We start from the raw sequence: 20071 nt of genomic DNA on the forward strand, positions 1-20071 counted from the left end.
CGTCAACTGTCAATGCCATCTGATGTTCATCTAGCCAGACTAGTTGGACGTCAGACCGCGTTTCTCCCGGGCTCAGTGTGGCGCCTGTTTCACGACAACAAACGCGGGCGGGCGAGGTCTAGGCAGAGGCGAGACTCGCCGAAGGGGCTGCAGACAGGCAGACAGGCGGACAGGCAGACAGACCTTGAGTCAGACCTTGGCTCACCAAGGAGAGCGACCCGACTCACAGCCCCCTGTCTGCAACGTCTAGACAACTCTGTCTGGGGGAAGCCAGTCAGGACCTCGCATTGAATTAATTTCGCACCAGCCTCACTGAGCATCACGCCATCACTCGCATATTCGTCCGGTCACGTTTCACCGGTGAGGCCAGTCAGATGCTGGGAAGTGTCGAAACATGGGAGCTTTGCCCTGGGAAAGGATTCTCCGACAGGACTCGTGTGAAACAGCAAAGGGGGGGAAAAAGAGTCGGTTCCGAGAAACTGGTCGTAGGTGCGGGGGTGGACCATGTTGGATGGCATTAGTCGAGGGGGGGGAGGGGTGTTTATTTTGGTCGGGGCGTAGGAGGTGGCGATGCTATGCTAGGATGACGATGGATGCATTGGGGGCGATAAATGAAGAGTTGTAAGAGAAGAACAAGCAGGAAATAACAAAGGAACGGGACAGGACAGGACAAGAATTGGGTCCGAGTGGGTTCCATGGATATCCCGGGCTCGAACGGGGGGCCCGGGAGAGAAGCGCGGACGTCATTCGGAGCTTTGACCCGGGTGGCGTCCCCGGAGGTTTTGAGGAGAGGCCGGATCGGACAAGATGGATGGCATTGGTAAGTGGCAGATGGAGGTACGAGCACGGACAGAGGAAGAATGGAGCTCAAGCCCCCGCCTGCTAGCGGATGCACGCTTGTCTGAGACAAGGCCAACGGTGTTTTTGAGGGAGATGGAAGGGGTCTCTAAGGGGTGCAGCATGGAGCTGCCAGCGCTCTCAGAGACCAGCAACCATTCATTCATGGAGTCAGTCTTCTTTGTGGGTTCTACTGACGGGGCGGAACCCTGCGCCGGATCCCCTAGATCGGTGTCCACAGACGTTCCCTTCCCTGGGGCAGAGGCTGGGGCTGGAAGAGATCCGGACAATGCTACGTGGACCAGCCGGTGATCTCGGCGCATCAAGGCGGCTGCTGCGGCTGCGGCTGCTGGTGTTTTTGTTTCTGCTGCCTTGTCGGACCTCTTTTTTTGTTGTTGATGCTCGGCCAGCGGAATATGGAGCCGTAGCAGGGCCTCATTGTTGTCGTTGGTGGTGGACCTCGAAGCTTTGAGCTGTGCAACAGATATACTATTCATGGCCAGAGAGTCCGGGCTAGGCTGTGCTACGTTTCATGCCGGCAGACAAAGCAAAAAGCAATGCCGGCATCAACGAGTATCAGCCAAGCCCATGGGGTACGCTTGTTGTCGTTGTTGTCGTCGACCAACATGGATCGATGCCCGCTCACGCGACACTAGAGAATCACCGGAGCATTTAGATTTCGACCGACATGGCGACATCATCATCATGCTGTGCGGAATACGTGTTGGCACTGCATTCATTCCTTCGCCGACACGCGCAATCGTCAGTCCGTCCCTGCGACTAGCCGTGTGTTACTCCCGTGGTGTCTGATTATGGCGTCGCCGAGGACCGCAACATGCCGTTGTTTTGGCTTGCCCCATCCTCCGGCTGCCTCCTTTCTCAGACGGGCTCATCTTACAGCTGTTGTGCCTGGGCGTGAAGGACTGTCCAAGCATGCTGTGCCCGGCTTGGCTCATCACTACAGGGTGGTAAATTTTACGGATTAGAGCCGTCTCGGCGCATAGTCATGGCATGGCAGTCTGTTCATGTCATACCAAAATCGACGAAACGAGCAAACACCCTCTTACAGACAAGACTTGATCGCGTGTTCCGGAGACGGGCATTTGCCCGTCCTCGATCATGTCGGTGCCCAGACGAGGACTCTCGCCCCGTCAGCAGTTTCCCGTGTCCTCCTCGACTAGTCTTGGAGGCTATTTGTATCACCGCAGAGTTTCCTTTTTTGACTCTTTCAAGCCCTGAGTCTCGTTGTTGCCTCGTTTCGGGGGACGCAAAAGTTTGCCTTGCTGTGAGCTTCCGTTCTCGGGCGAGCCGGTGAGTCCGTCGCGTGGCATCATGACTCGAATGATGTCCAGAGTTTTTCTTGTGCAACCAGTTACAATGATCCGTCATTGTTTGTTGCTGTGTAATATTGAATAGTGAGGCATGTCCGCGATGTGAGGCCATACCGTGATAAGTGATGAGGCACGCCGTGACGTCGAGGCATGTAATTGGATGTGAACTCGGACGAGAAGTAAGAGTCACTGGAGATGTTGAGTTTGTGTTAATGCACACGCCCTGTCTTTGTCTGACTCTTTTGGTACTCGGACTGCGTTGTTCGATTACTGTTGCTCCTTGTGTAAAGCACTCTCATGATGCGTATTCGTTTTGATATGCATCCAGAATCTCGATAACGGCCTCTATCCTGTGATTTGATGTGCATCTGACCACTTGTAATACATTTACCCCTTGTGACTGCCTGTGTATGAGTGTTCTACAAACTTTGCCAGTTATGTGTCTTGAGGCATGGTGTCAAAACTGTTTGAGGGCATCTTGAGATTGACTGGTCTAGGGTAGTCCATTTCACTCGAGTTGTCCCAAATCACGAAGACGCTGCAAGTTGGCTTAGCTCTTGGAATCGATAGAAGGGCGAGTAATAGTCTAATTGCTCTAAATAAATCGTATGATAGCTTTGTCGAGGTGAGAGATTGTTGGTGGTTAGTCTTTAGCTATGTTCATCACCTAGCCTCTAAGGAGCAAAATAAGGGGCAACGTATCTTGCACTATCACTCACGGCTTCTTAAGCCGGGATGTAATAAGATAGAGAAACTTGTCAAGTTTTTGAGCAATCATCAACATTATCATCGCCCAAGATAATAGTACAGGCCTATCTAGCTTCCACAGAACCCAAATGTGACATCCCACCCCCTTGGCACTCATCGTGCCGGCGCCGGCTTCGACTGAATCTCTCGGATCGTCTCCCTCGTCCTGGGGTTCGCCTCGAAGCTGGCTTCGATGAGGTCGACCACCTCCGAGGCGGAAAAGTACAGGCTCAGCTCGCTCTCGAACCACAGGTAGCGCACCTCATTGAGGTTGCTCTGGAGGACCTCACTGAGGTACTTGAGTCGGAGCCAACTAGGGGCAAACTGCGCTGTCTGAGGTACCTCGTCCTCCGCATTGTCGCTACTTGTACCTGACAGACTGCTAGGTAGGAAAAGATCGTCCAGCTCTGTGGCTGTAGCGATAAGTTTGGCAATGCTGTATGCTTCGTCCTGGCCGATCGAGGGCATCTCAAGAACGTCGGTAATGAGCTTTGTAGCGAGGGCTTCAGCAAGTGACCCAAGAGCCTGGGTCAAGACTGAACGGGCGAGTATAGGCTTCCAAACGACAGCCATGGTGCGGATACGAGCAGTGCCCGCGTCGATGCATGCCTCCATCTCGTCTTGCTGCATCAGACTCGAGGAACCGCCGAGAAGGTCACGTAATACTGTCTTCTGAATGTTCATCTCGTTGGCGTAGCTGCGGTTGGCAAAGCTCTGTAGACTCTTGATGTCGTTGTCAAGACGAAGCATGTTTCGCGCTCTGGGGGTTAGGTCTTCACGCTTCTTCCATCCCTCAGCAAACTCAGAGAGCTTTTCAGCCAGATACATGGCATCGTTGTAGAGGAACCTGCTTTGAGTCAGGACATAACACTTCGACTAACTTCAGGGGTACTCACATGTTGCCTCCATCGCTAAACGAGTAGTAGTAAGGAGAAATGGCCCTGAAGAGAGCCAGGGCAAATGTTGGCAGCCCAAACAAACCTGGCGCAGTGGCTGCAACAGGAGCGTATTCGACGTCATCTCTCGTCAAAGCAGCACCGTCCTCAAGAATCGAATAAATGAGCTCAAGGACTGGCTCGGGCATAGATGAGATGTTGTATGTCTCTCGAAGCACGAGCTCACGAGTCTCATCGTGGAGATTGGAGGCTTTGCCCTGGACTGCTGGCTGAACTTGGGGCTCTTGAGTCGCATCGTCATCTCCCCAGCCCCATGCTGCAGCACTGTCATCTTCATCGTCATCATCCTTCTGGGCCTTCTTTGTTTGAGGCTCAGCAGCCGTTGTGTCCTCGTCGTCCCAACCCCAAGCGTCGGCGCCATCGTCCTCATCGGCCTTGACAGAGTCTTTACCCTTGGACTTGGGCCTGGACTGGCTTTCATCTTGCTCCTTGTCGTTATCCCAAGCATCGCCCCAGTCCGCTCCCCAGTCGTTGGCTTCGCCAGTTGCCGCAGTTCCAGGAGCCTTGGTGATCTCCTTGCCCTCCGCGATAGAGACCATTTGCTTCTCGACCTTTTCCACTTGCTTGGCTTCGCCAATTCCATTGAGTAGCTTTGATCTGACGGAGTCCAGAGTCGTCTCTCGGCATTTCCCAAGCCATATTGACGGCGCATTCTCAACCCAGTTCTGTAAATCTGTGAATCCCGTGTACCCGCTGCTTGTGAGAGTTTCGCAGAAACCTCGTGCCCGTTTGATCATGGCCTGGAATCTATCCATCTCTGCCAATGATGAAGGCACAGCCGCGTCAAGCCACTCGCCAATAAGCTTGGGGATCACATCGGCCATCATGAAATTGCCGAGTGATGGGAGGAGGTCGGAGGGGAGTTTTTGGGAGAGAAAGGTAAAGACAGTTTCCAAGTCAGCGAGCAGGGCTTCAACTGAGCGTGAGGCATCGCCCGAAAGCTTCAAAATCTCGCCTTCTGCTTGTATGCCTGGGAGGGTACTGCTTCTCGTATCCATCCGGGGAGATACGATAGCGGCGTCCACGTTCCGCCAGAGCTGTTCCATGCGCTCATCAACCTCCTTGTAAGCCATGAGGCCTATTACGGAGTCGGTGAGATTCATCTGCTCACCTAAATATTGTCAGTGATGGTAATAATCTTGTAAGGGATAGAACCTACCCTCGACGCTCTCATAAACGGCGATTTGACGGGATTCGATGTCCACATGAACCAGGGTCTTCCAGACATGATCGAATACCTCATGAACAGAGGACTTGAGCTCAAAACTTCGGAGATTCAGCAGTTTCATGACTCTGCAAGTCTTGCTGACGCCAACCTGGTCGAGTGCTTCCCATGATTCTAAGCGGGATGATTAGTGGGACAATACTGTGAACCATGCAAAGCAACAACCTACTCTCTAACAAGCGCAGCGAGTCTAGAATACGCCGCTCATTTTTGGCAGCCTCTACCTCGCTCAGAAGCTCATTGACATACTGGATGCCTCGTAGTGCGCCATGGAGCTGGTGGCTGTACTGAACTTCTCGATTTAGGAACTCGGCCTTTTCCTCAGCTTCCTTGATGGCCTCTCCAGTGACTTGTGGGGCCTCTGATTGCCGCACAATGTCGTTGGCCATGGTCTTTGACCGGATGATATCCTCCTGCAAGGTCTTTGCGTTCCGTACCCAGGAACTGACATCTTCCTTGGTCTCCTCATTTATAGTATGCAGTTCTGTCTGTGGACGTCGTGAGCATGACTGCTACTGATATAACATCCCTTCTGTCTGAAGCAGAGTCAAATTACCTCTAGCTCTTTCTTGGCCTTGGCTAGGGCTTCGATTGCTGGTTGTAGGTTGGTTTCGGAGACGGGAGGGAGAACAGAAACGTCGTCGGGGAAGCGGCCGTCGAGGGAGAAGGAAACGAGGGCGTCGCTAAGTTGCTGCGACGATGAATCGGTTTCTGAAGCCATTTTTATAGGGCTTAGGAGCTATGGTGGACGTAGGGTGTTGTCGCAAAGAAGTTCCTCGGTGAAGCTTCGTGGGCTGTAGATCGAATGTATGATGATGTCGATGTCTAGATTCGTCGTTTTAGGAGCCGCATCATATCTACCTCGACATTGAGGCACCTGAAATTGAATAGAAATTAAAAGAGAGGTCGTCGATCGTCCAGGAACCTTCGTTGTTCGTCAAAAACCTTGTCATGAGATGTTGGAGCTCGTCAAGATGCATCGACCAGCCACAAACTGGCAACTTCACATCGGCGTCATGGGGGGAGCTCCTGCCTCCACTGGAAGCTCAGCCGTGGCTGATGACCTGGCCAGTGCGCTTAGCGGTTGTGTAGCCAATCAGCGCACAGGCCAGCGCCATAAGCATTGTTCCTTGTCTTGGCGGGGGGAAGGTGCCCACTCTTTGATTGTTCTTTCCACGCAGGTTGAATGGGAAGGAACGGATCAAGCAAGGCCGTGCCTGCCCGGAAGGTGCTTATGATAGGTAGACGGCGCTCTGCGTGTTTGTCAGTGATGGGCTGCAGGGAGAGAGAGAATATTATAATCTTTGCTATAAACAGTGAAAAATCTGCCCATCTTGATTCCTCTCTTCTTCTACCATCTGCGAGTGTTGCCTGTGTCTGTCTGTGCCTGCCTGCCTGCCTTGTATCGTCGATAGCGGGGTAAATTTTCCTCCAGGTGCATTTTCACTGATTGGACCCCTCCTTTCTCGTCTTCCCTCTCACTCGCAGGCAAGGCAACCCAACCCGTTGTGCACGCCCACAATCTCAACCGCAGGTGAGTGAGGCTGTTTATTTTTTCTTGTCCTTGCTGACTGCGTCGTGTCCAATGTTTTTCTTCTTCACTCTTGCTGCCTGATCTGCCTTCCGTTGACCTCACTTCTCTTCTCAATTGCTGTGATAGCGGGGTCTTTTTTGCCCGTCCTTGCTGTGTAACCAGCTTTGTGCAATGCCCAAAGAGGACATATACACATCAACTCAACCGCCCTGCCCCCGATCACAACCTCGTTTCTTTTCCGTTTGTCTCGAAGGGTTCTTAAAGTGAGGCTGTGAATAGCTGTGGATAGCTGCTCATTCATTGCTTCTGCAACTCTATCTGAGAAGAGAGAACAGAGAAACCCTGCACACCTCAGTGGTGATGTCACCCAAACATGCAAATTCACAATTCGCTGTTGCGGCGGTAGTCGCCCTGCTCAGTGTATTGGCGTATTTCACTCTTTCGAACAATGGTCCCGTATTGCAGTCGCTAGGGATCCCCAGCCTTGAGTTAGTTGTCTACTTGGTCTTGCTTCTGAGTTGCTAGCATTCTGCCTGGGCTTAGCTCGCCCCGGATTCAGCCTCACCTGAATATCCTCTCGGTAACTTGCTGAGAGCTAATTTGAAATGTCTTCTTTGTCATACACTCTTTAGCATTTGTCTTACTGTTATTTATACCACCTTCACCTTCGTTCCATCTCCCAGCATCTGGCATCTCGCTAACTTCGATAGTTCTCTCTGGAGTCTTCCAGGCCTCAAACACCTCAAAATGCCGGCTGAAACGTCCAAGTCGCATTTCCGCAAGATTCAGAGCTTCAAAACCGACTATGCTCCTTGTACAATCACCCAGTATGTCTCTGAGCGCAGCGGCATGCAGGTCGTGGTCGCGGACCGCAAGGGTCCCAAGATCAACGGCTACTTCACCCTAGCCACCGAGATCTTTGACGACTCAGGAGCCCCTCACACGCTTGAGCATCTCATCTTTATGGGATCCAAAAACTACCAGTACAAGGGTCTTCTCGACAAGCTTTCTTCTCGAGCCTACTCTAGCACCAATGCCTGGACGGCTACTGATCACACAGCTTACACCCTTGAGACCGCTGGTTGGGATGGTTTTGCCCAGATCCTTCCCGTGTACCTTGAACATGTCGTTTTGCCCACCATCACGGATGAGGGCATCGTGACCGAGGTTTGGCACATTGACGGAGAAGGCAATGATGCTGGTGTCGTCTACTCTGAGATGCAAGCTGTGCAGTTCCGAAGCTCTGAGATCATGGATCTCAAGGCTCGTCGTCTCCTCTACCCAGAGAATGTTGGTTTCCGCTATGAGACTGGTGGTATGACAGACGCTCTTCGAGTCCTCACCCCTGAGCGCATTCGACAGTTCCACCGGGACATGTATCAGCCTCGCAACTTGTGCTTGGTCATTGTTGGAGAGGTGGACCAGGACAACATGCTTCAGATTCTTGACGAGTTTGAGGAGTCTATCAAGGATGACATTCCTTCTCTCGACACCCCATTCAAGCGGTACGTTGTCTCTTGGCTAATGTGAGGAACCATCTGGCTAAATGTTGACAATAGGCCCTGGATCGACTCTGCTCAGCCTCCCAAGATTAACGAGTCAAAAATTGTCACCGCTGACTTCCCAGAGGAAGATGAGAGCGTTGGTGAGATTCTTGTCGGCTTCTTTGGCCCTAACTGCAATGATCTCATCACCTCATCTGCTCTCGAGGTCCTCCTCACCTACTTCTGTGGTTCTTCTGTTTCTATCCTTGAAAACATCCTTGTTGAGCGCGAGGAGCTTGCTAGTTCCGTCTCGTACTGGCTAGATCCACGCCCTAACTCAGTTATTTGGCTTCAGCCTACCGGTGTCGCCACTGAGAAGCTCGAGTTTGTCGAGAAGCGACTGTTTGAGATTCTTAAGGAGGTTGTCTCTAAGCCCCTCGACATGGACTATATGAGAGAGTGTATCCGCCGCGAGAAGCGTCAAGTCAAGTACCACGCTGAGACATCAGAGTCCTTCTATGCCACCAACATCATCACGGATTACCTCTTTGGCAAGCGAGATGGATCTACGCTCAAGGATCTCCAGAACCTCAGCGAGTACGATGCTCTTGAGAAGTGGACGGACCAGGAGTGGCGAGATTTCATCAGCAGGTGGATAGCTGATGCCCCTCACATCTCTATCTTGGGCAAGCCCTCTGCGGAGCTGGCTCTCAAGATGAAGAAGGATGAGGAAGAGAGGATTGCAAAGCGCAAGGAGGAGTTGGGCACTGAAGGCCTAGCCAAGCTTGCTAAGCGGCTTGAGGACGCCAAGAAGAAGAACGACGAACCCATCCCTGCCGAAGTCATTGATCGTTGGAGTGTCCCTGGCACTGAATCTATCCACTTTATCGAGTCTGATACTGCTCGTGCCGGACGTGCCCGTGCCATTGGACTCGGATCAGGCCCAGCACAGAAGCTCATCGATGGAACACCTCAGGGCAACCTCCCTCTCTTCATCCAGTTCGAGGATGTCCCTACCAACTTTGTTCACATCACTGTCCACATCGGCTCTTCTCAGATTCCCAACGAGCTGAAGCCCCTGATGCCCATCTTCAGCGACACTCTCTTCAACACGCACATCACACGAGATGGAAAGCGAGTCGACTATGAGCAGGTTGTCATGGAGCTTGAGCGAGACACTATTAGTTACTCTCTCAGCTCTGCACGCTATCTCAGTGACCCTGATGGTATCATGATCCAATTCCAGGTCGAGCCTGAGAAGTACGCTGCCGCCGTCGAGTGGATCCGTACCATGATGTTCGACACCATCTTCGACCCCCAGCGTCTCAGCGCTGCCGTTACCAAGACTCTGGGCGATGTCCCTGAGTCCAAGCGTGATGGCAAGTCCATGGCTAACGAAATCAGCGCATCCTTCCACTCCGAGAAGACGACTTTGGCCGTGTCACAGCGCGTCCTCGTCCGAGCTGTGTACCTGAAGCGACTCAAGAAGCTCCTCGAGAAGGAGCCTGAGAAGGTTGTCGGCTGGTTCAACACAGTCCGAGACTCCCTATTCACCTTCAACAATCTCCGCTTCCTTGTCACAGCTAACCTGGCTACACTTCCTAACCCCCTGTCTACTTGGGATACTCTCTCCAAGTCCTTGACAGCCACAGAGGAAATGATTCCCATCCCCAAGCCTGTCAGCCTACGCAGCGCCGAAGGTCGCAGCCCTGGATCCGTGGGTGCCGTTATCGTTCCCATGGGAACTCTCGAAACCTCCTATTCCGTCTCGACAGCCAAGGGATTGGAGTCACTCACTGACCCCCGCCTCGCTGCTATCATGGTGGCCATTGGCTACCTCGAGGCTCCTGAGGGGCCCCTTTGGAACGCTGTTCGTGGTGCTGGCTACGCTTATGGCTCCTACTTCTCACGAGACGTCAACTCGGGTCTGATCTCGTACTTTGTGTACCGCTCTCCTGACGCCTACAAGGCCATTAGCGCCTCGCTCGAGGCCATCCGTAAGATTGCCGACGGCGAGGTCGAGATCGACCACCACCTGCTCGAGGGTACCATCAGCCAAATCGTCGTTATGTTCGCCGATGAGCAGTCTACCATGCCCAGCGCTGCCCAGCAGAACTTTGTCCAGGGCGTCGTGCGCGGCCTGCCCAAGGACTGGGATAAGGAGGTGCTTCGCCGTGTGCGAGCAGTGACTGTCGACGAGATCAAGGCTGCTATGCGTGAGACAATCTTGCCCTGTTTCGAGCCTGGAAAGAGCAACATTGTCGTTACAGCTGCAAAGATCATGCAAGAGGTACGTTTCACTAATCTATGTATTGCAATCTCTCACTAACTTGGAATAGGGCATGGAGGCGGCCTTCAAGGGCATGGGTTACAAGGTCCAGACTCATGAACTCAGCTACTTCCACGATGATTACGGCCTGAAGCCCGAGGATGGCGAGGAGGAAGAATCATCCGAGGAGGAGGATGAGCTGGCTGGCTCCGATGGATCTTATGACTCGTTTGAGTCGGACGATGAATAGACGTGATTCTTAGATGGAATGGTAGATGGATGGCCTCTTGTAGATTCACTCGGATACAGTCGCTTAGGATTCACCCAGAACACTTCGGTAGCAATGCCATAGACTTCAACGTGGCGCAAAGAAATACACTCGGTTGTATTGTACACGAGTCTGAATCTATACCTCGAGGGATGGCCGGTCCCCTCTAGATCGACTCTCATCTCGGCCCCTTTTCCTGTTTATCCCTGTATCTCACTGCTCTTGCAGTGTAGATTTTAATGAAAAACACACCGTTTCTTTCTATACAAGATACACCTATTCTATCGCCTAGAAATCTACAGTTCATCTCGGCCGCTGGCCTTGACGACGCCCTCCTTTTCCGAGGCCTCGGCAGCCTTGTCGGGGACACCCTCAGTGACACCTTCAGAACCCTTCCAGCCAAGAGCCTTGAGACGCTCCGACAGGTGAGGGTGGGAGAAGTGGTAGCTGGCATACATCCAGTCGGCGTCCATGGTGCTGAGGTTCTGGATCTGGAGCTTGAGAAGGGAGCGGGCGAGCTCCTCGGGGTAACCGAGCTGCTTGGCAAAGGCATCGGCCTGGAACTCGAACTTGCGGCTGACGATGTGCATGAGCAGGTTGATGATCAGGTCCATGGGGGCAAGGGCGTCGGAGAAGAGGATGAAACCGATGATGATGGGGTGCTGGGTGAGGAAGCCAAAGTCTGAGTACAGCGAGCGGTTGTTGATGAAGACGGAGAATAGAAGGAAGATGTAGAAAGAGTGAGCCTGACAGTGTTAGTCTTGATACAGAGCCATGAGGACGTGTTACTTACCTGGGAGATACCAAACAGACTGGTCGTGTGACCAAGCTTCCAGTGACCAAGCTCATGCGCAAGAACAGCAACAACCTCCTGAGGCTCGCTCTTTTCAATAAGAGTATCGTAGATGACAATGTGCTTCTTCCAGGGGAGACCAAAGAAATAGGCGTTGGAGTGGGCGCTGCGCTTGCTGCCGTCGATGACGTAGAGCTCGTGAAGGGGGAACTTGAGGCTGGCGGCAAGAGACTCGACCTTTGTCTTGAGCTCGCCATCCTCAAGGGGCGACAGCTTGTTGAACAGGGGAAGAATGGCGATCGGGTAGATGGTGATCATGAAGACTTGGAGAGCAATGACAAAGAGCCACAGGTAGTAGAAGAACTGGTTGCCAGTCTTTTGGATGATCTTGAGGAAGCCGGCGAGGAAGGGGGGCGCGAGGGCGAAGGTCAGAAGCTGAGTCTTGACGAGATCCGTGACGAAGAGCTTGGGCGTCTGCTTATTGAAGCCGAATTTCTCTTCGAGTACAAACGTCTGGTAGATGGAGGCGGGGAGTCGAAGGATCTGGCTTATGGCGGCAAAAGTCAAGACGAAGACAATAGTATGGCTAATCTCTCCGGTAAACCTCGCAGGCGCAAACTTGAGAAGTAAATCACCAGACCAGGACCATAGCTTGGGGAGTATATCAAAGTGCATGAACGCAATGTTCTGGAGCTGCGAGTATAGACCGTTGACGATTTCAAACTTTGCCTTGGCGCGGCCGTAGGCCTGCGACTTGTCAAAGACTTCCTGGGAGACCTCCTTGGAGAGGACGACGGGGGGCTTGGTGTTTTGGAGGACGCGGTACTGGCGGAGCGTGAGGAAGGTTTCGAAGAGGTACTGGCCGACTGAGAAGCCCATGATGAGCTTCTTCCACGGGAAAAGCGGGCGGTCGAGGAAGCGCGCGAGGCGCTGTGCGAGTTAGTAAACGTCATGACGAGATAATCTGATGAATGGATAGAAGCGCGAATTGGATAGGAACAGTAGTTCCGAGTATAGACGTACCTGGAGAAAGTCCATGGTTGCGGTGTTGTCGATGGAACACGTAAACCTTGGGACTGTAGTTGTAAGAGCGAGGCTATACGAGCAATGCGCTGCGCCTGCGCGGGCGGAAGTGGGATGGGTAAGGTGGCCTAAACGCGCCGTTTCATCGGGGCTGATATTCGCCGATATGCCGATGTCGCGTTCTCTCACACGTCAAGGCACCTGAGATATGACGACTTCAATCACACCTGGAGGCCTCGTATCTGCTCAGTTAGTTAGTATTTATAAGTAATTGACTTGTCGTCAATCAATTTCGTCTGATCCTCTACGTCCGAGAGCACCGTCTCTCGTCAGCTTCACCACACTCAATGCCTCGCAACACAGGGAAACACGCAGCGGCATAGCCACTTAACCAAATACAAGAGGGCGATGATGGTTCAACACTGCTGGAAGCTACGACAATACATCTTACACACAACAGCAACAGCAACAGCAACAACAACGCAACAAAAACAAGCACCTCTAGCAGTAACCCAACCAGCTTAGCCAACGAGTGTAAACCCAACAGCTCCTTATTCCGCGGTGATATTGACCCAGTCTTCTGATGGACCGTCAACCTCCGCGTCATGTGGGAGCAATCTCTCAGGCGAAAAGCCAACTGTATCGCCGGCGTTTGATGGCTCAAGATCCGGCCTCATCAGAGCCCAGATCCTTCTCATCCCCGAGGTTATGGCTACGGCTTGGGCTCCCGCTTCCAGTGGCCTCCTAGTGTCCGTTGGTAGCGGCCGCAGGAGCTGGCTGAGGAGGACGCTCAGGGCCAAAAGGCACCGGGGTCCCTTGCTCATTGCTTTGCGGTTCCTCCTCTGTATCATCGTCGAACTCGCTAAGTTCTTCCTCCTCGCCCTCTTCGTCAGAGTAGTCGCTCTCATCCCCTTCGTTCCCTCCGTGGCTGTCCGAGTAACAGCTCTCGACCGTGTTGGCCATGCCGGGCGGTACCTTGCGTCCTTGCTGTTGCATCTGTTGGATGATACTCATGAGCTTCTCCGACTTCTTCTCGGCTGACTCTGTCTTCTTCTTCCACTCCTGGCGTTCCTCAGCCATGCGGATGATGTTGGCTGCTGTCGCCTCCTTTTGACGCTTCAGAGCCTCGTTCTCCTTCTCTAACCGCTTGCCCTTCTTGGACATGTCCTCCATCTCCTTGCGGAACGACAAAAACAGGTCGTTGCTATTGTTCAGGGTATCCTCAACCTGCTGTGCCATTAGTCAACATGCGCGCTGCTACTGCCGAATCCCCTCACCTGCTTAAACTTATCCACATAGACGTTGAGTTGATTCCTGAGCTCCGTCTCCGTCTTGGTGAAGGCTTGAACTTGGGCTTGGAGGTGCCGGGCCTTGGCTGATTCGCCTTCGGCATTCTTCTTTTCTCTCTCGTACCGAGCCATGTGATATTGGACTTCGAGCTCTTTGGTTCGCATGAGTGAGTGGAAATGTAACTCGCGTAATTCGTATTGCTCGATGAAGGACTTGAAGCGTACTCGAAACCTGGATTTCGTGTTAGTAGGTCAACTTGCCCAACTTGCGCCAGTCTTACAGTTCGTCAACCTCCATGTCCACGACCTGCTTTTTCGGAGTATCCTTCTCTTCCTGGTATCCCTCGAGTTTCGACAACAGCGTAGCATACTTCTCATCCCAGTGAGTGTTGTTCCGCTTCTGGGTTGTTTGAAGTTCCTTGTTCTCGGTCTGATGTCGATTCATTCCGTCAGTATTGAGTCCCATATCCCATCGTCGTGGCAAACGCGACCGACCTTCATCCTGTTGTTGTCACGCTGAAGTTCGCGGCAAAGCTTTTCGAGTTTCTCCTTCAGTCCAACCGTCTTGCTGAGCTCGGTTCGGCCTGTATCTCGCTCCTTTTGCAGATTGTCGCCTCGTCGCTTGTTCTTTTGATTCTCACGCTCGAGTCGTCGCATGTCAGCCAGCAGTTCACTGGACCGCTTGGTGAGATGGTCAATCTTTTGCATGTTGTCCATTTTGGAAACCTGCTGTAGAAGGTCTCGGTTCGCCCGTTTGACTTCGCGCTCTGCATCCCCAACGTATCAGCATTCCGACTTTCGCCTCGTTGTCTGCAGGCGCCACGGCAGCGACCGGTACAACATTGCATTGCCACTTTAACGATAGGGGCGAGACGCACCGATTTCCAGCTCTTGATCCTTCTCCCCAGCGGCATCTTGCTCGAGCTGGGAGATGCGCGCGTGGAGAAGGCGCGTGGCCTCGTTTGAATCCATGGCTTTCTTGCCCTTGGCCTTTTTGGCTGCCGTTACTGGCGGATGGACGTGGCCGTCGTACCCGTTGGCGTGAGGAGCATCCAGCTGACTGGCAGGCATCACCGGTTCGGCAACGATCGAAGTTCAGACAGTAGACGGCGGGCGGTTGGGCGGGGGTCACGGGGGCAGTTACAAAGCCCGATAGCATCGAGGCGGGATGGATGAATATGGCCGGTGTCGTCGCGGAAGAGATGGATCGAAGTACTCGAGTCACTGGATCGGAGAGGCTATTGATGATGAGGTGGCTATGGGTATGCAGCCGATTGCGAGAAAGTAACGTCGGCTAGAGTGCGGGACAAGGCTGTTAGTCGAGTTCACGCAGAGAATTGCCCACTTTGTAATGCAGAGCGGCACATTCAAGGCTGGGGGGGTCAATGTTTTCGCACCTCGACTTGGGTTTGAGTTTGTGATAATTAACGGCAATGGCCTCCGACTGTGGGAAACGGCGACAGTGCAACGTGACTGGCAATACTCGAGGCGCACACCAAGAAAAGTCACCACAGCTTGTTGGTCATGGACAAAAACAGTCGCTCGGCTGGGGTCGAGATAGAGGGCTCATGGAGTCTTGGGATGGAGGCATGGATGGGTTTTGCGGGAGCATGACTAATCACACAGGGGACTTTTAGTGGTCACCCACTGAAATGGCGCCCACTAATGGCCGTGGGAGCCACCCAGTGGCCACGGGCCATTACGCACCCTGGGAGACTGACGTGGGCGGGCAGGCGAGCCACCCAGACCAAGAAAAAATGGCAGACTATAGGTCGGCATTGAGACCTTTTGCCGTGCCATAAAGAGGTAGCTTAGACTAAGAAAAATAAACAAAAATATAAAATAAATAAAATATATTCTAAAGTCTCCATTAATTCTTAGATTCATAATTATAAGCCTTTTGTGCTGTGATTCATCAGCGGATTAAAGGCAGAGTACTTGCGACGTGTTCTACCTTTTTTTTCAACTACTAGCGGGCTCAGGTTCAGGCTGCCCTGGAGGGGAGGGACTCTTTGACTGGGGCTGGCTGTAGGGCCGGGGTACGTACCTCGACTCGACGACTCGGGGCGAAACGTTCCGGCGTCATTGTGCCGACGACCTGCATCCATTCGCGAAATCTCAATCCTGACTCTTTTATTTGACGACACGAAACGTCGGGTCCTTGCTGTCGGACCTCGCCTGGATCTTCGCTAACTACTTGATTGTTTTATGTATTATTAGATCTCGTCTCTTTCTTCTTCATCTTTTTTAATTTCTCTCCCATCCACAATGCTTCGCAACGCTGCGGCCGGCGCTCGCAAGGCCGTGACGGAGCTGTCGCAGTTCCCAAAGCCTGGCGAGAAGCTTCATGGCTTCACCCTCGTGCGATCCAAGCACGTACCGGAACTTGAGTTGACGGCTCTGCACTTGCAACACGACAAGACTGGCGCCGATTACTTGCACATTGCACGCGACGACAGCAACAATGTCTTCTCGATCGGCTTCAAGACGAACCCTCCGGACGACACGGGAGTGCCGCACATCCTGGAGCATACGACGCTGTGTGGTAGCAACAAGTATGGCTACCCTGACTCCTGCCAGCAAGATGGCAGTGGCTGACAAGATCTAGATACCCTATCCGCGACCCCTTCTTCAAGATGCTACCACGAACGCTATCAAACTTTATGAACGCTTTCACGGCTTCGGACCACACCTTTTACCCCTTCGCCACAACCAACGCGCAGGATTTCAAGAACCTCATGTCGGTGTATCTCGATGCTACGCTGCACCCGCTGCTCAAGCAATCCGATTTTACTCAGGAGGGCTGGCGAATTGGTCCTGAGAACCCGCTCGCCGAGGATGAAGCTAGCAAGAAGTTGGTGTTTAAGGGTGTCGTCTACAATGAGATGAAGGGCCAGATGTCGGATGCCGGATACCTATACTACATCCGCTTCCACGACCACATCTTCCCTGATATCAACAACTCGGGCGGCGACCCTCAGAAGATCACTGATCTTACTTACGAGCAACTGCAGAAGTTCCATGCCGAGCACTACCATCCCAGCAACGCCAAGGTGTTTACCTACGGTGATATGCCTCTTGTGGATCACCTGCAACAGGTTGACGCTCAGCTCCAAGCATTCGAGAAGATCCAGGGAGACAAGGAGATCCGTGAGCCTATCAAGCTGGACGGCCCTCAGGATGTGACCCTGTATGGACCCTTGGATCCTCTGGTGGATGCCGACCGCCAGTTCAAGACTTCAGTATCATGGGTGATGGGCGATACTAGCGACGTTCTCGAGTCATTCTCTATCGCCCTCCTGTCTACTCTGCTCATGGACGGCTATGGCTCTCCTCTTTACCGCGGCCTGATCGAGGCCGGTATGGGTGCTGACTGGAGCCCTAACGCTGGATACGACAGCTCTGCCAGGCGAGGAATTTTCTCTATTGGTCTCACAGGCGTCCAGGAGGCTGATGTGGCCAAGCTCAAGGCGAAGGTGCAACAAATTCTCCGGGATGCCCGTGACAAGGGTTTCGAGAAGACCAAGATTGACGGCTCGCTGCACCAGTTGGAGTTGGCGCTTAAGCACAAGACTGCTAACTTTGGATTCTCGATGCTCAACCGCCTGAAGCCCAAGTGGTTCAACGGCGTTGATCCCTTTGACAACCTGGCCTGGAACGACACCATCACGGCTTTCCAGGCTAAGCTCGCCGAGGGCAACTACCTGGAGAGTTTGATCGACAAGTACCTGCTCAACGATAATGCTCTCACATTCACTATGGCCCCTTCGGCGACTTATGGTGAGGACCTAGTCAAGGAGGAGCAAGAGCGGTTGGCAGGTAAGATCCAGACGGCGATCAAGGAGGCGGGCGGCGAGGAGAATGCCCGCAAGCACTTTGAGAAGCAAGAGCAAGATCTTCTGGTTGAGCAGAACAAGACCAACACAGAAGACCTGAGCTGCCTGCCGACTGTTCACGTCAAGGATATCCCTCGCAGCAAGGAGCCTGTCGTGGTTCGGGACGAGAACGCCAGCGGTATCAAGATCCAGTGGCACGAGGCCCCAACAAATGGTTTGACCTACTTCCGGGCCATCAACACGTTGGAGAACCTGCCAGACGAGCTGCGTGAGCTCGTTCCCCTATTCACCGACAGCATCATGCGACTCGGTACCAAGGACATGACTATGGAGCAGCTTGAGGATCTCATCAAGCTCAAGACTGGTGGTGTCTCTGTGGGATACCACTGCACACCCTCTCCGACCGACTTCCACGCTGCCAGTGAAGGCCTCATCTTCACTGGTATGGCATTGGACCGCAACGTTCCTGTCATGTTTGACATCATCCAGAAGCTCGTCCTCGGAACCGACTTTGACAGCCCCGAGGCAGCTCTTCGAATTCGACAGCTTCTCCAGGCGTCTGCCGATGGCGTGGTCAATGACATTGCTTCTACTGGTCACCGGTTCGCTATGGGCAGCTCGGAAGCAGGCCTCACCCGGAGCGCGTGGTTGAGGCAACAGGTGTCGGGTCTGTCGCAGGTTCAGCTGGTGACTTCTCTGGCCAGTCGGCCAGAGTCGGATAGGCTGGAGGACGTGATTGCCAAGTTGAAGCAGATCCAGAACTTTGCGCTGGCCGGCGGCAACATCCGCACAGCTATCACGTGCGGATCCGAGAGTGTCGCCGACAATGGCGCTTCGTTGCAAAAGTTTATGGGTGGTCTTTCGCATGCTCCGCTCGGATTGAAGAACCCGTCTCCCCGACAGCTGCCTCGGGATAGGAAGACATTCTTCCCTCTGCCTTACCAGGTCTACTATGGTGGTCTATCGGTGCCCACGACGTCTTACACGACTGCGGACGGCGCACCGCTGCAGATCCTGTCACAGCTTCTTACGCACAAGCACTTGCACCACGAGATCCGTGAAAAGGGCGGCGCTTACGGTGGAGGTGCCTACTCTCGACCCCTGGATGGTGTGTTCGGCTTCTACTCTTACCGCGACCCCAACCCCCAAAATACTCTGAGCATTATGCGCAATGCGGGTCAGTGGGCGGTTGACAAGAAGTGGTCAGATCGGGACCTTGAGGAGGCCAAGATTTCCGTGTTCCAGGGAGTTGATGCTCCCAAGTCGGTGAATCAGGAGGGCATGGGGCGGTTCCTGTCGGGTATTACTGAGGAGATGAAGCAGACGAAGCGCGTGCAACTCCTGGACGTGACCAAGGACCAGGTGCGCGATGTGGCGCAACGGTACTTGGTTGATGCCATGGCCAAGGGCGAGGAGAGGATTGCTTTCTTGGGAGAGAAGCAGTCATGGGTTGACGGCGAGTGGAAGATCCGCGAGATGGACGTCAAGGGTGCCGAGTAAAAGGAGGATTGTTTTAGAAGCTAACTGGGGTATGACAGTTATGACAGACATGACACGGAGGGTGGTTGGCCGAGATGTGGCTGACCATCCGGGGCAGACGCAGTGGCTGCGGCTATGACTGTACGATGAAGTGTACATTAAAGACACAAGATTATAGACGACCCTTCTCAACTGACACATTCGAGCAACGCTTGACACAAGGCATTGACACCTCATCGACACTTTTTTGTTCACGCGTTCAGATACGATACATCTCTGGGCCCTTTCAATGGCACAGAGACCACAGAGCAACGCAAGATGAAAGACATATCTCTCCCCTTCTCTTCCCGGCACCTGTTGTCGCATTCACTCTTCTCTACCTCTGCTGACCAGACACGTGAGAACCCTCTCGGCTGCGGAGCGAAAGCACCAAGCGTGAGTGGTTCCAGTGGATGAGCGGTTGGCAGCGGCATGAGAATTGTGGGTGAAGCAACAGGTGCCTTGCCTGGTCGAGAAAGGAGAGAGAGTCAAAGCTCGTTCTATCAGAGCCGGAGTCCCTGAGCGATGGATATTGCTGGACTAAAGAGCGGAGTACATGCACATAGACGTTTACATGGTGTTTGACCTGGGGATCCAGGCGAGTTGTCATATTGGCTGTGCCTGATTTGTATGGAGGAGGATGCAAGGCACGGGAGTTCAGCCGATTCGACGACAGGTTCAAGGAGAGGGATTTTACGGCAGAAACAACCAGGGCGTCGGTAAATATGGGAGAGAAGCTGGGAAATTGAATTGCATACCCGTGAAGCAAGCTTTCTCTGGAGCTGGGGTTAGGCATGGATGCCCGACGGGCCGAGTGCTATGTAGGACGAGATGGAGCTTTGTTGACGGGGGGCGAGAGCTGGCTCAATGGGGAAGTCGAGCTGACCCTTTCGAAAGCATCAGATTTCTTACGTACTTGATTGTTGATGGAAGCCTGATTATACGAGGCATCGTATGTGTC

The 20071-nt window shown here is 53.2% G+C and overlaps 5 protein-coding genes across 5 annotated transcripts; 2 read left to right on the plus strand and 3 right to left on the minus strand.

The window, feature by feature from the left end:
• Window positions 1-743: 743 nt before the first annotated feature.
• Window positions 744-1958, minus strand: NECHADRAFT_85082 (uncharacterized protein; the record flags this gene model as incomplete). Its single annotated transcript, XM_003050556.1, has 2 exons — window positions 744-1355; window positions 1905-1958. The coding sequence occupies 2 exons, from the start codon at window positions 1956-1958 to the stop codon at window positions 744-746; spliced, it is 666 nt and encodes a 221-aa protein (XP_003050602.1).
• A 1071-nt stretch (window positions 1959-3029) lies between these two features.
• On the minus strand, window positions 3030-5817 carry NECHADRAFT_96404 (uncharacterized protein; the record flags this gene model as incomplete). The annotated part of the gene is made up of 5 exons (XM_003050557.1): window positions 3030-3762; window positions 3812-4949; window positions 5031-5210; window positions 5266-5584; window positions 5653-5817. The coding sequence occupies 5 exons, from the start codon at window positions 5815-5817 to the stop codon at window positions 3030-3032; spliced, it is 2535 nt and encodes an 844-aa protein (XP_003050603.1).
• Window positions 5818-7377: 1560 nt separating this feature from the next.
• On the plus strand, window positions 7378-10633 carry NECHADRAFT_49189 (uncharacterized protein; the record flags this gene model as incomplete). The annotated part of the gene is made up of 3 exons (XM_003050154.1): window positions 7378-8135; window positions 8190-10404; window positions 10454-10633. The coding sequence occupies 3 exons, from the start codon at window positions 7378-7380 to the stop codon at window positions 10631-10633; spliced, it is 3153 nt and encodes a 1050-aa protein (XP_003050200.1).
• A 314-nt stretch (window positions 10634-10947) lies between these two features.
• On the minus strand, window positions 10948-14728 carry NECHADRAFT_96406 (uncharacterized protein; the record flags this gene model as incomplete). The annotated part of the gene is made up of 10 exons (XM_003050558.1): window positions 10948-11397; window positions 11445-12374; window positions 12468-12520; window positions 13008-13047; window positions 13275-13694; window positions 13745-13988; window positions 14038-14186; window positions 14252-14437; window positions 14483-14523; window positions 14635-14728. 10 exons carry the CDS (start codon window positions 14726-14728, stop codon window positions 10948-10950), a joined length of 2607 nt encoding a protein of 868 aa, XP_003050604.1.
• Window positions 14729-16024: 1296 nt separating this feature from the next.
• Window positions 16025-19092, plus strand: NECHADRAFT_96407 (uncharacterized protein; the record flags this gene model as incomplete). Its single annotated transcript, XM_003050155.1, has 2 exons — window positions 16025-16311; window positions 16365-19092. 2 exons carry the CDS (start codon window positions 16025-16027, stop codon window positions 19090-19092), a joined length of 3015 nt encoding a protein of 1004 aa, XP_003050201.1.
• Between the last annotated feature and the right edge of the window lie 979 nt (window positions 19093-20071).

Source organism: Fusarium vanettenii, assembly GCF_000151355.1.
Source record: "Fusarium vanettenii 77-13-4 chromosome 9 genomic scaffold NECHAsca_6_chr9_2_0, whole genome shotgun sequence".
NCBI classification, from domain to species: Eukaryota; Fungi; Ascomycota; class Sordariomycetes; order Hypocreales; family Nectriaceae; genus Fusarium; species Fusarium vanettenii.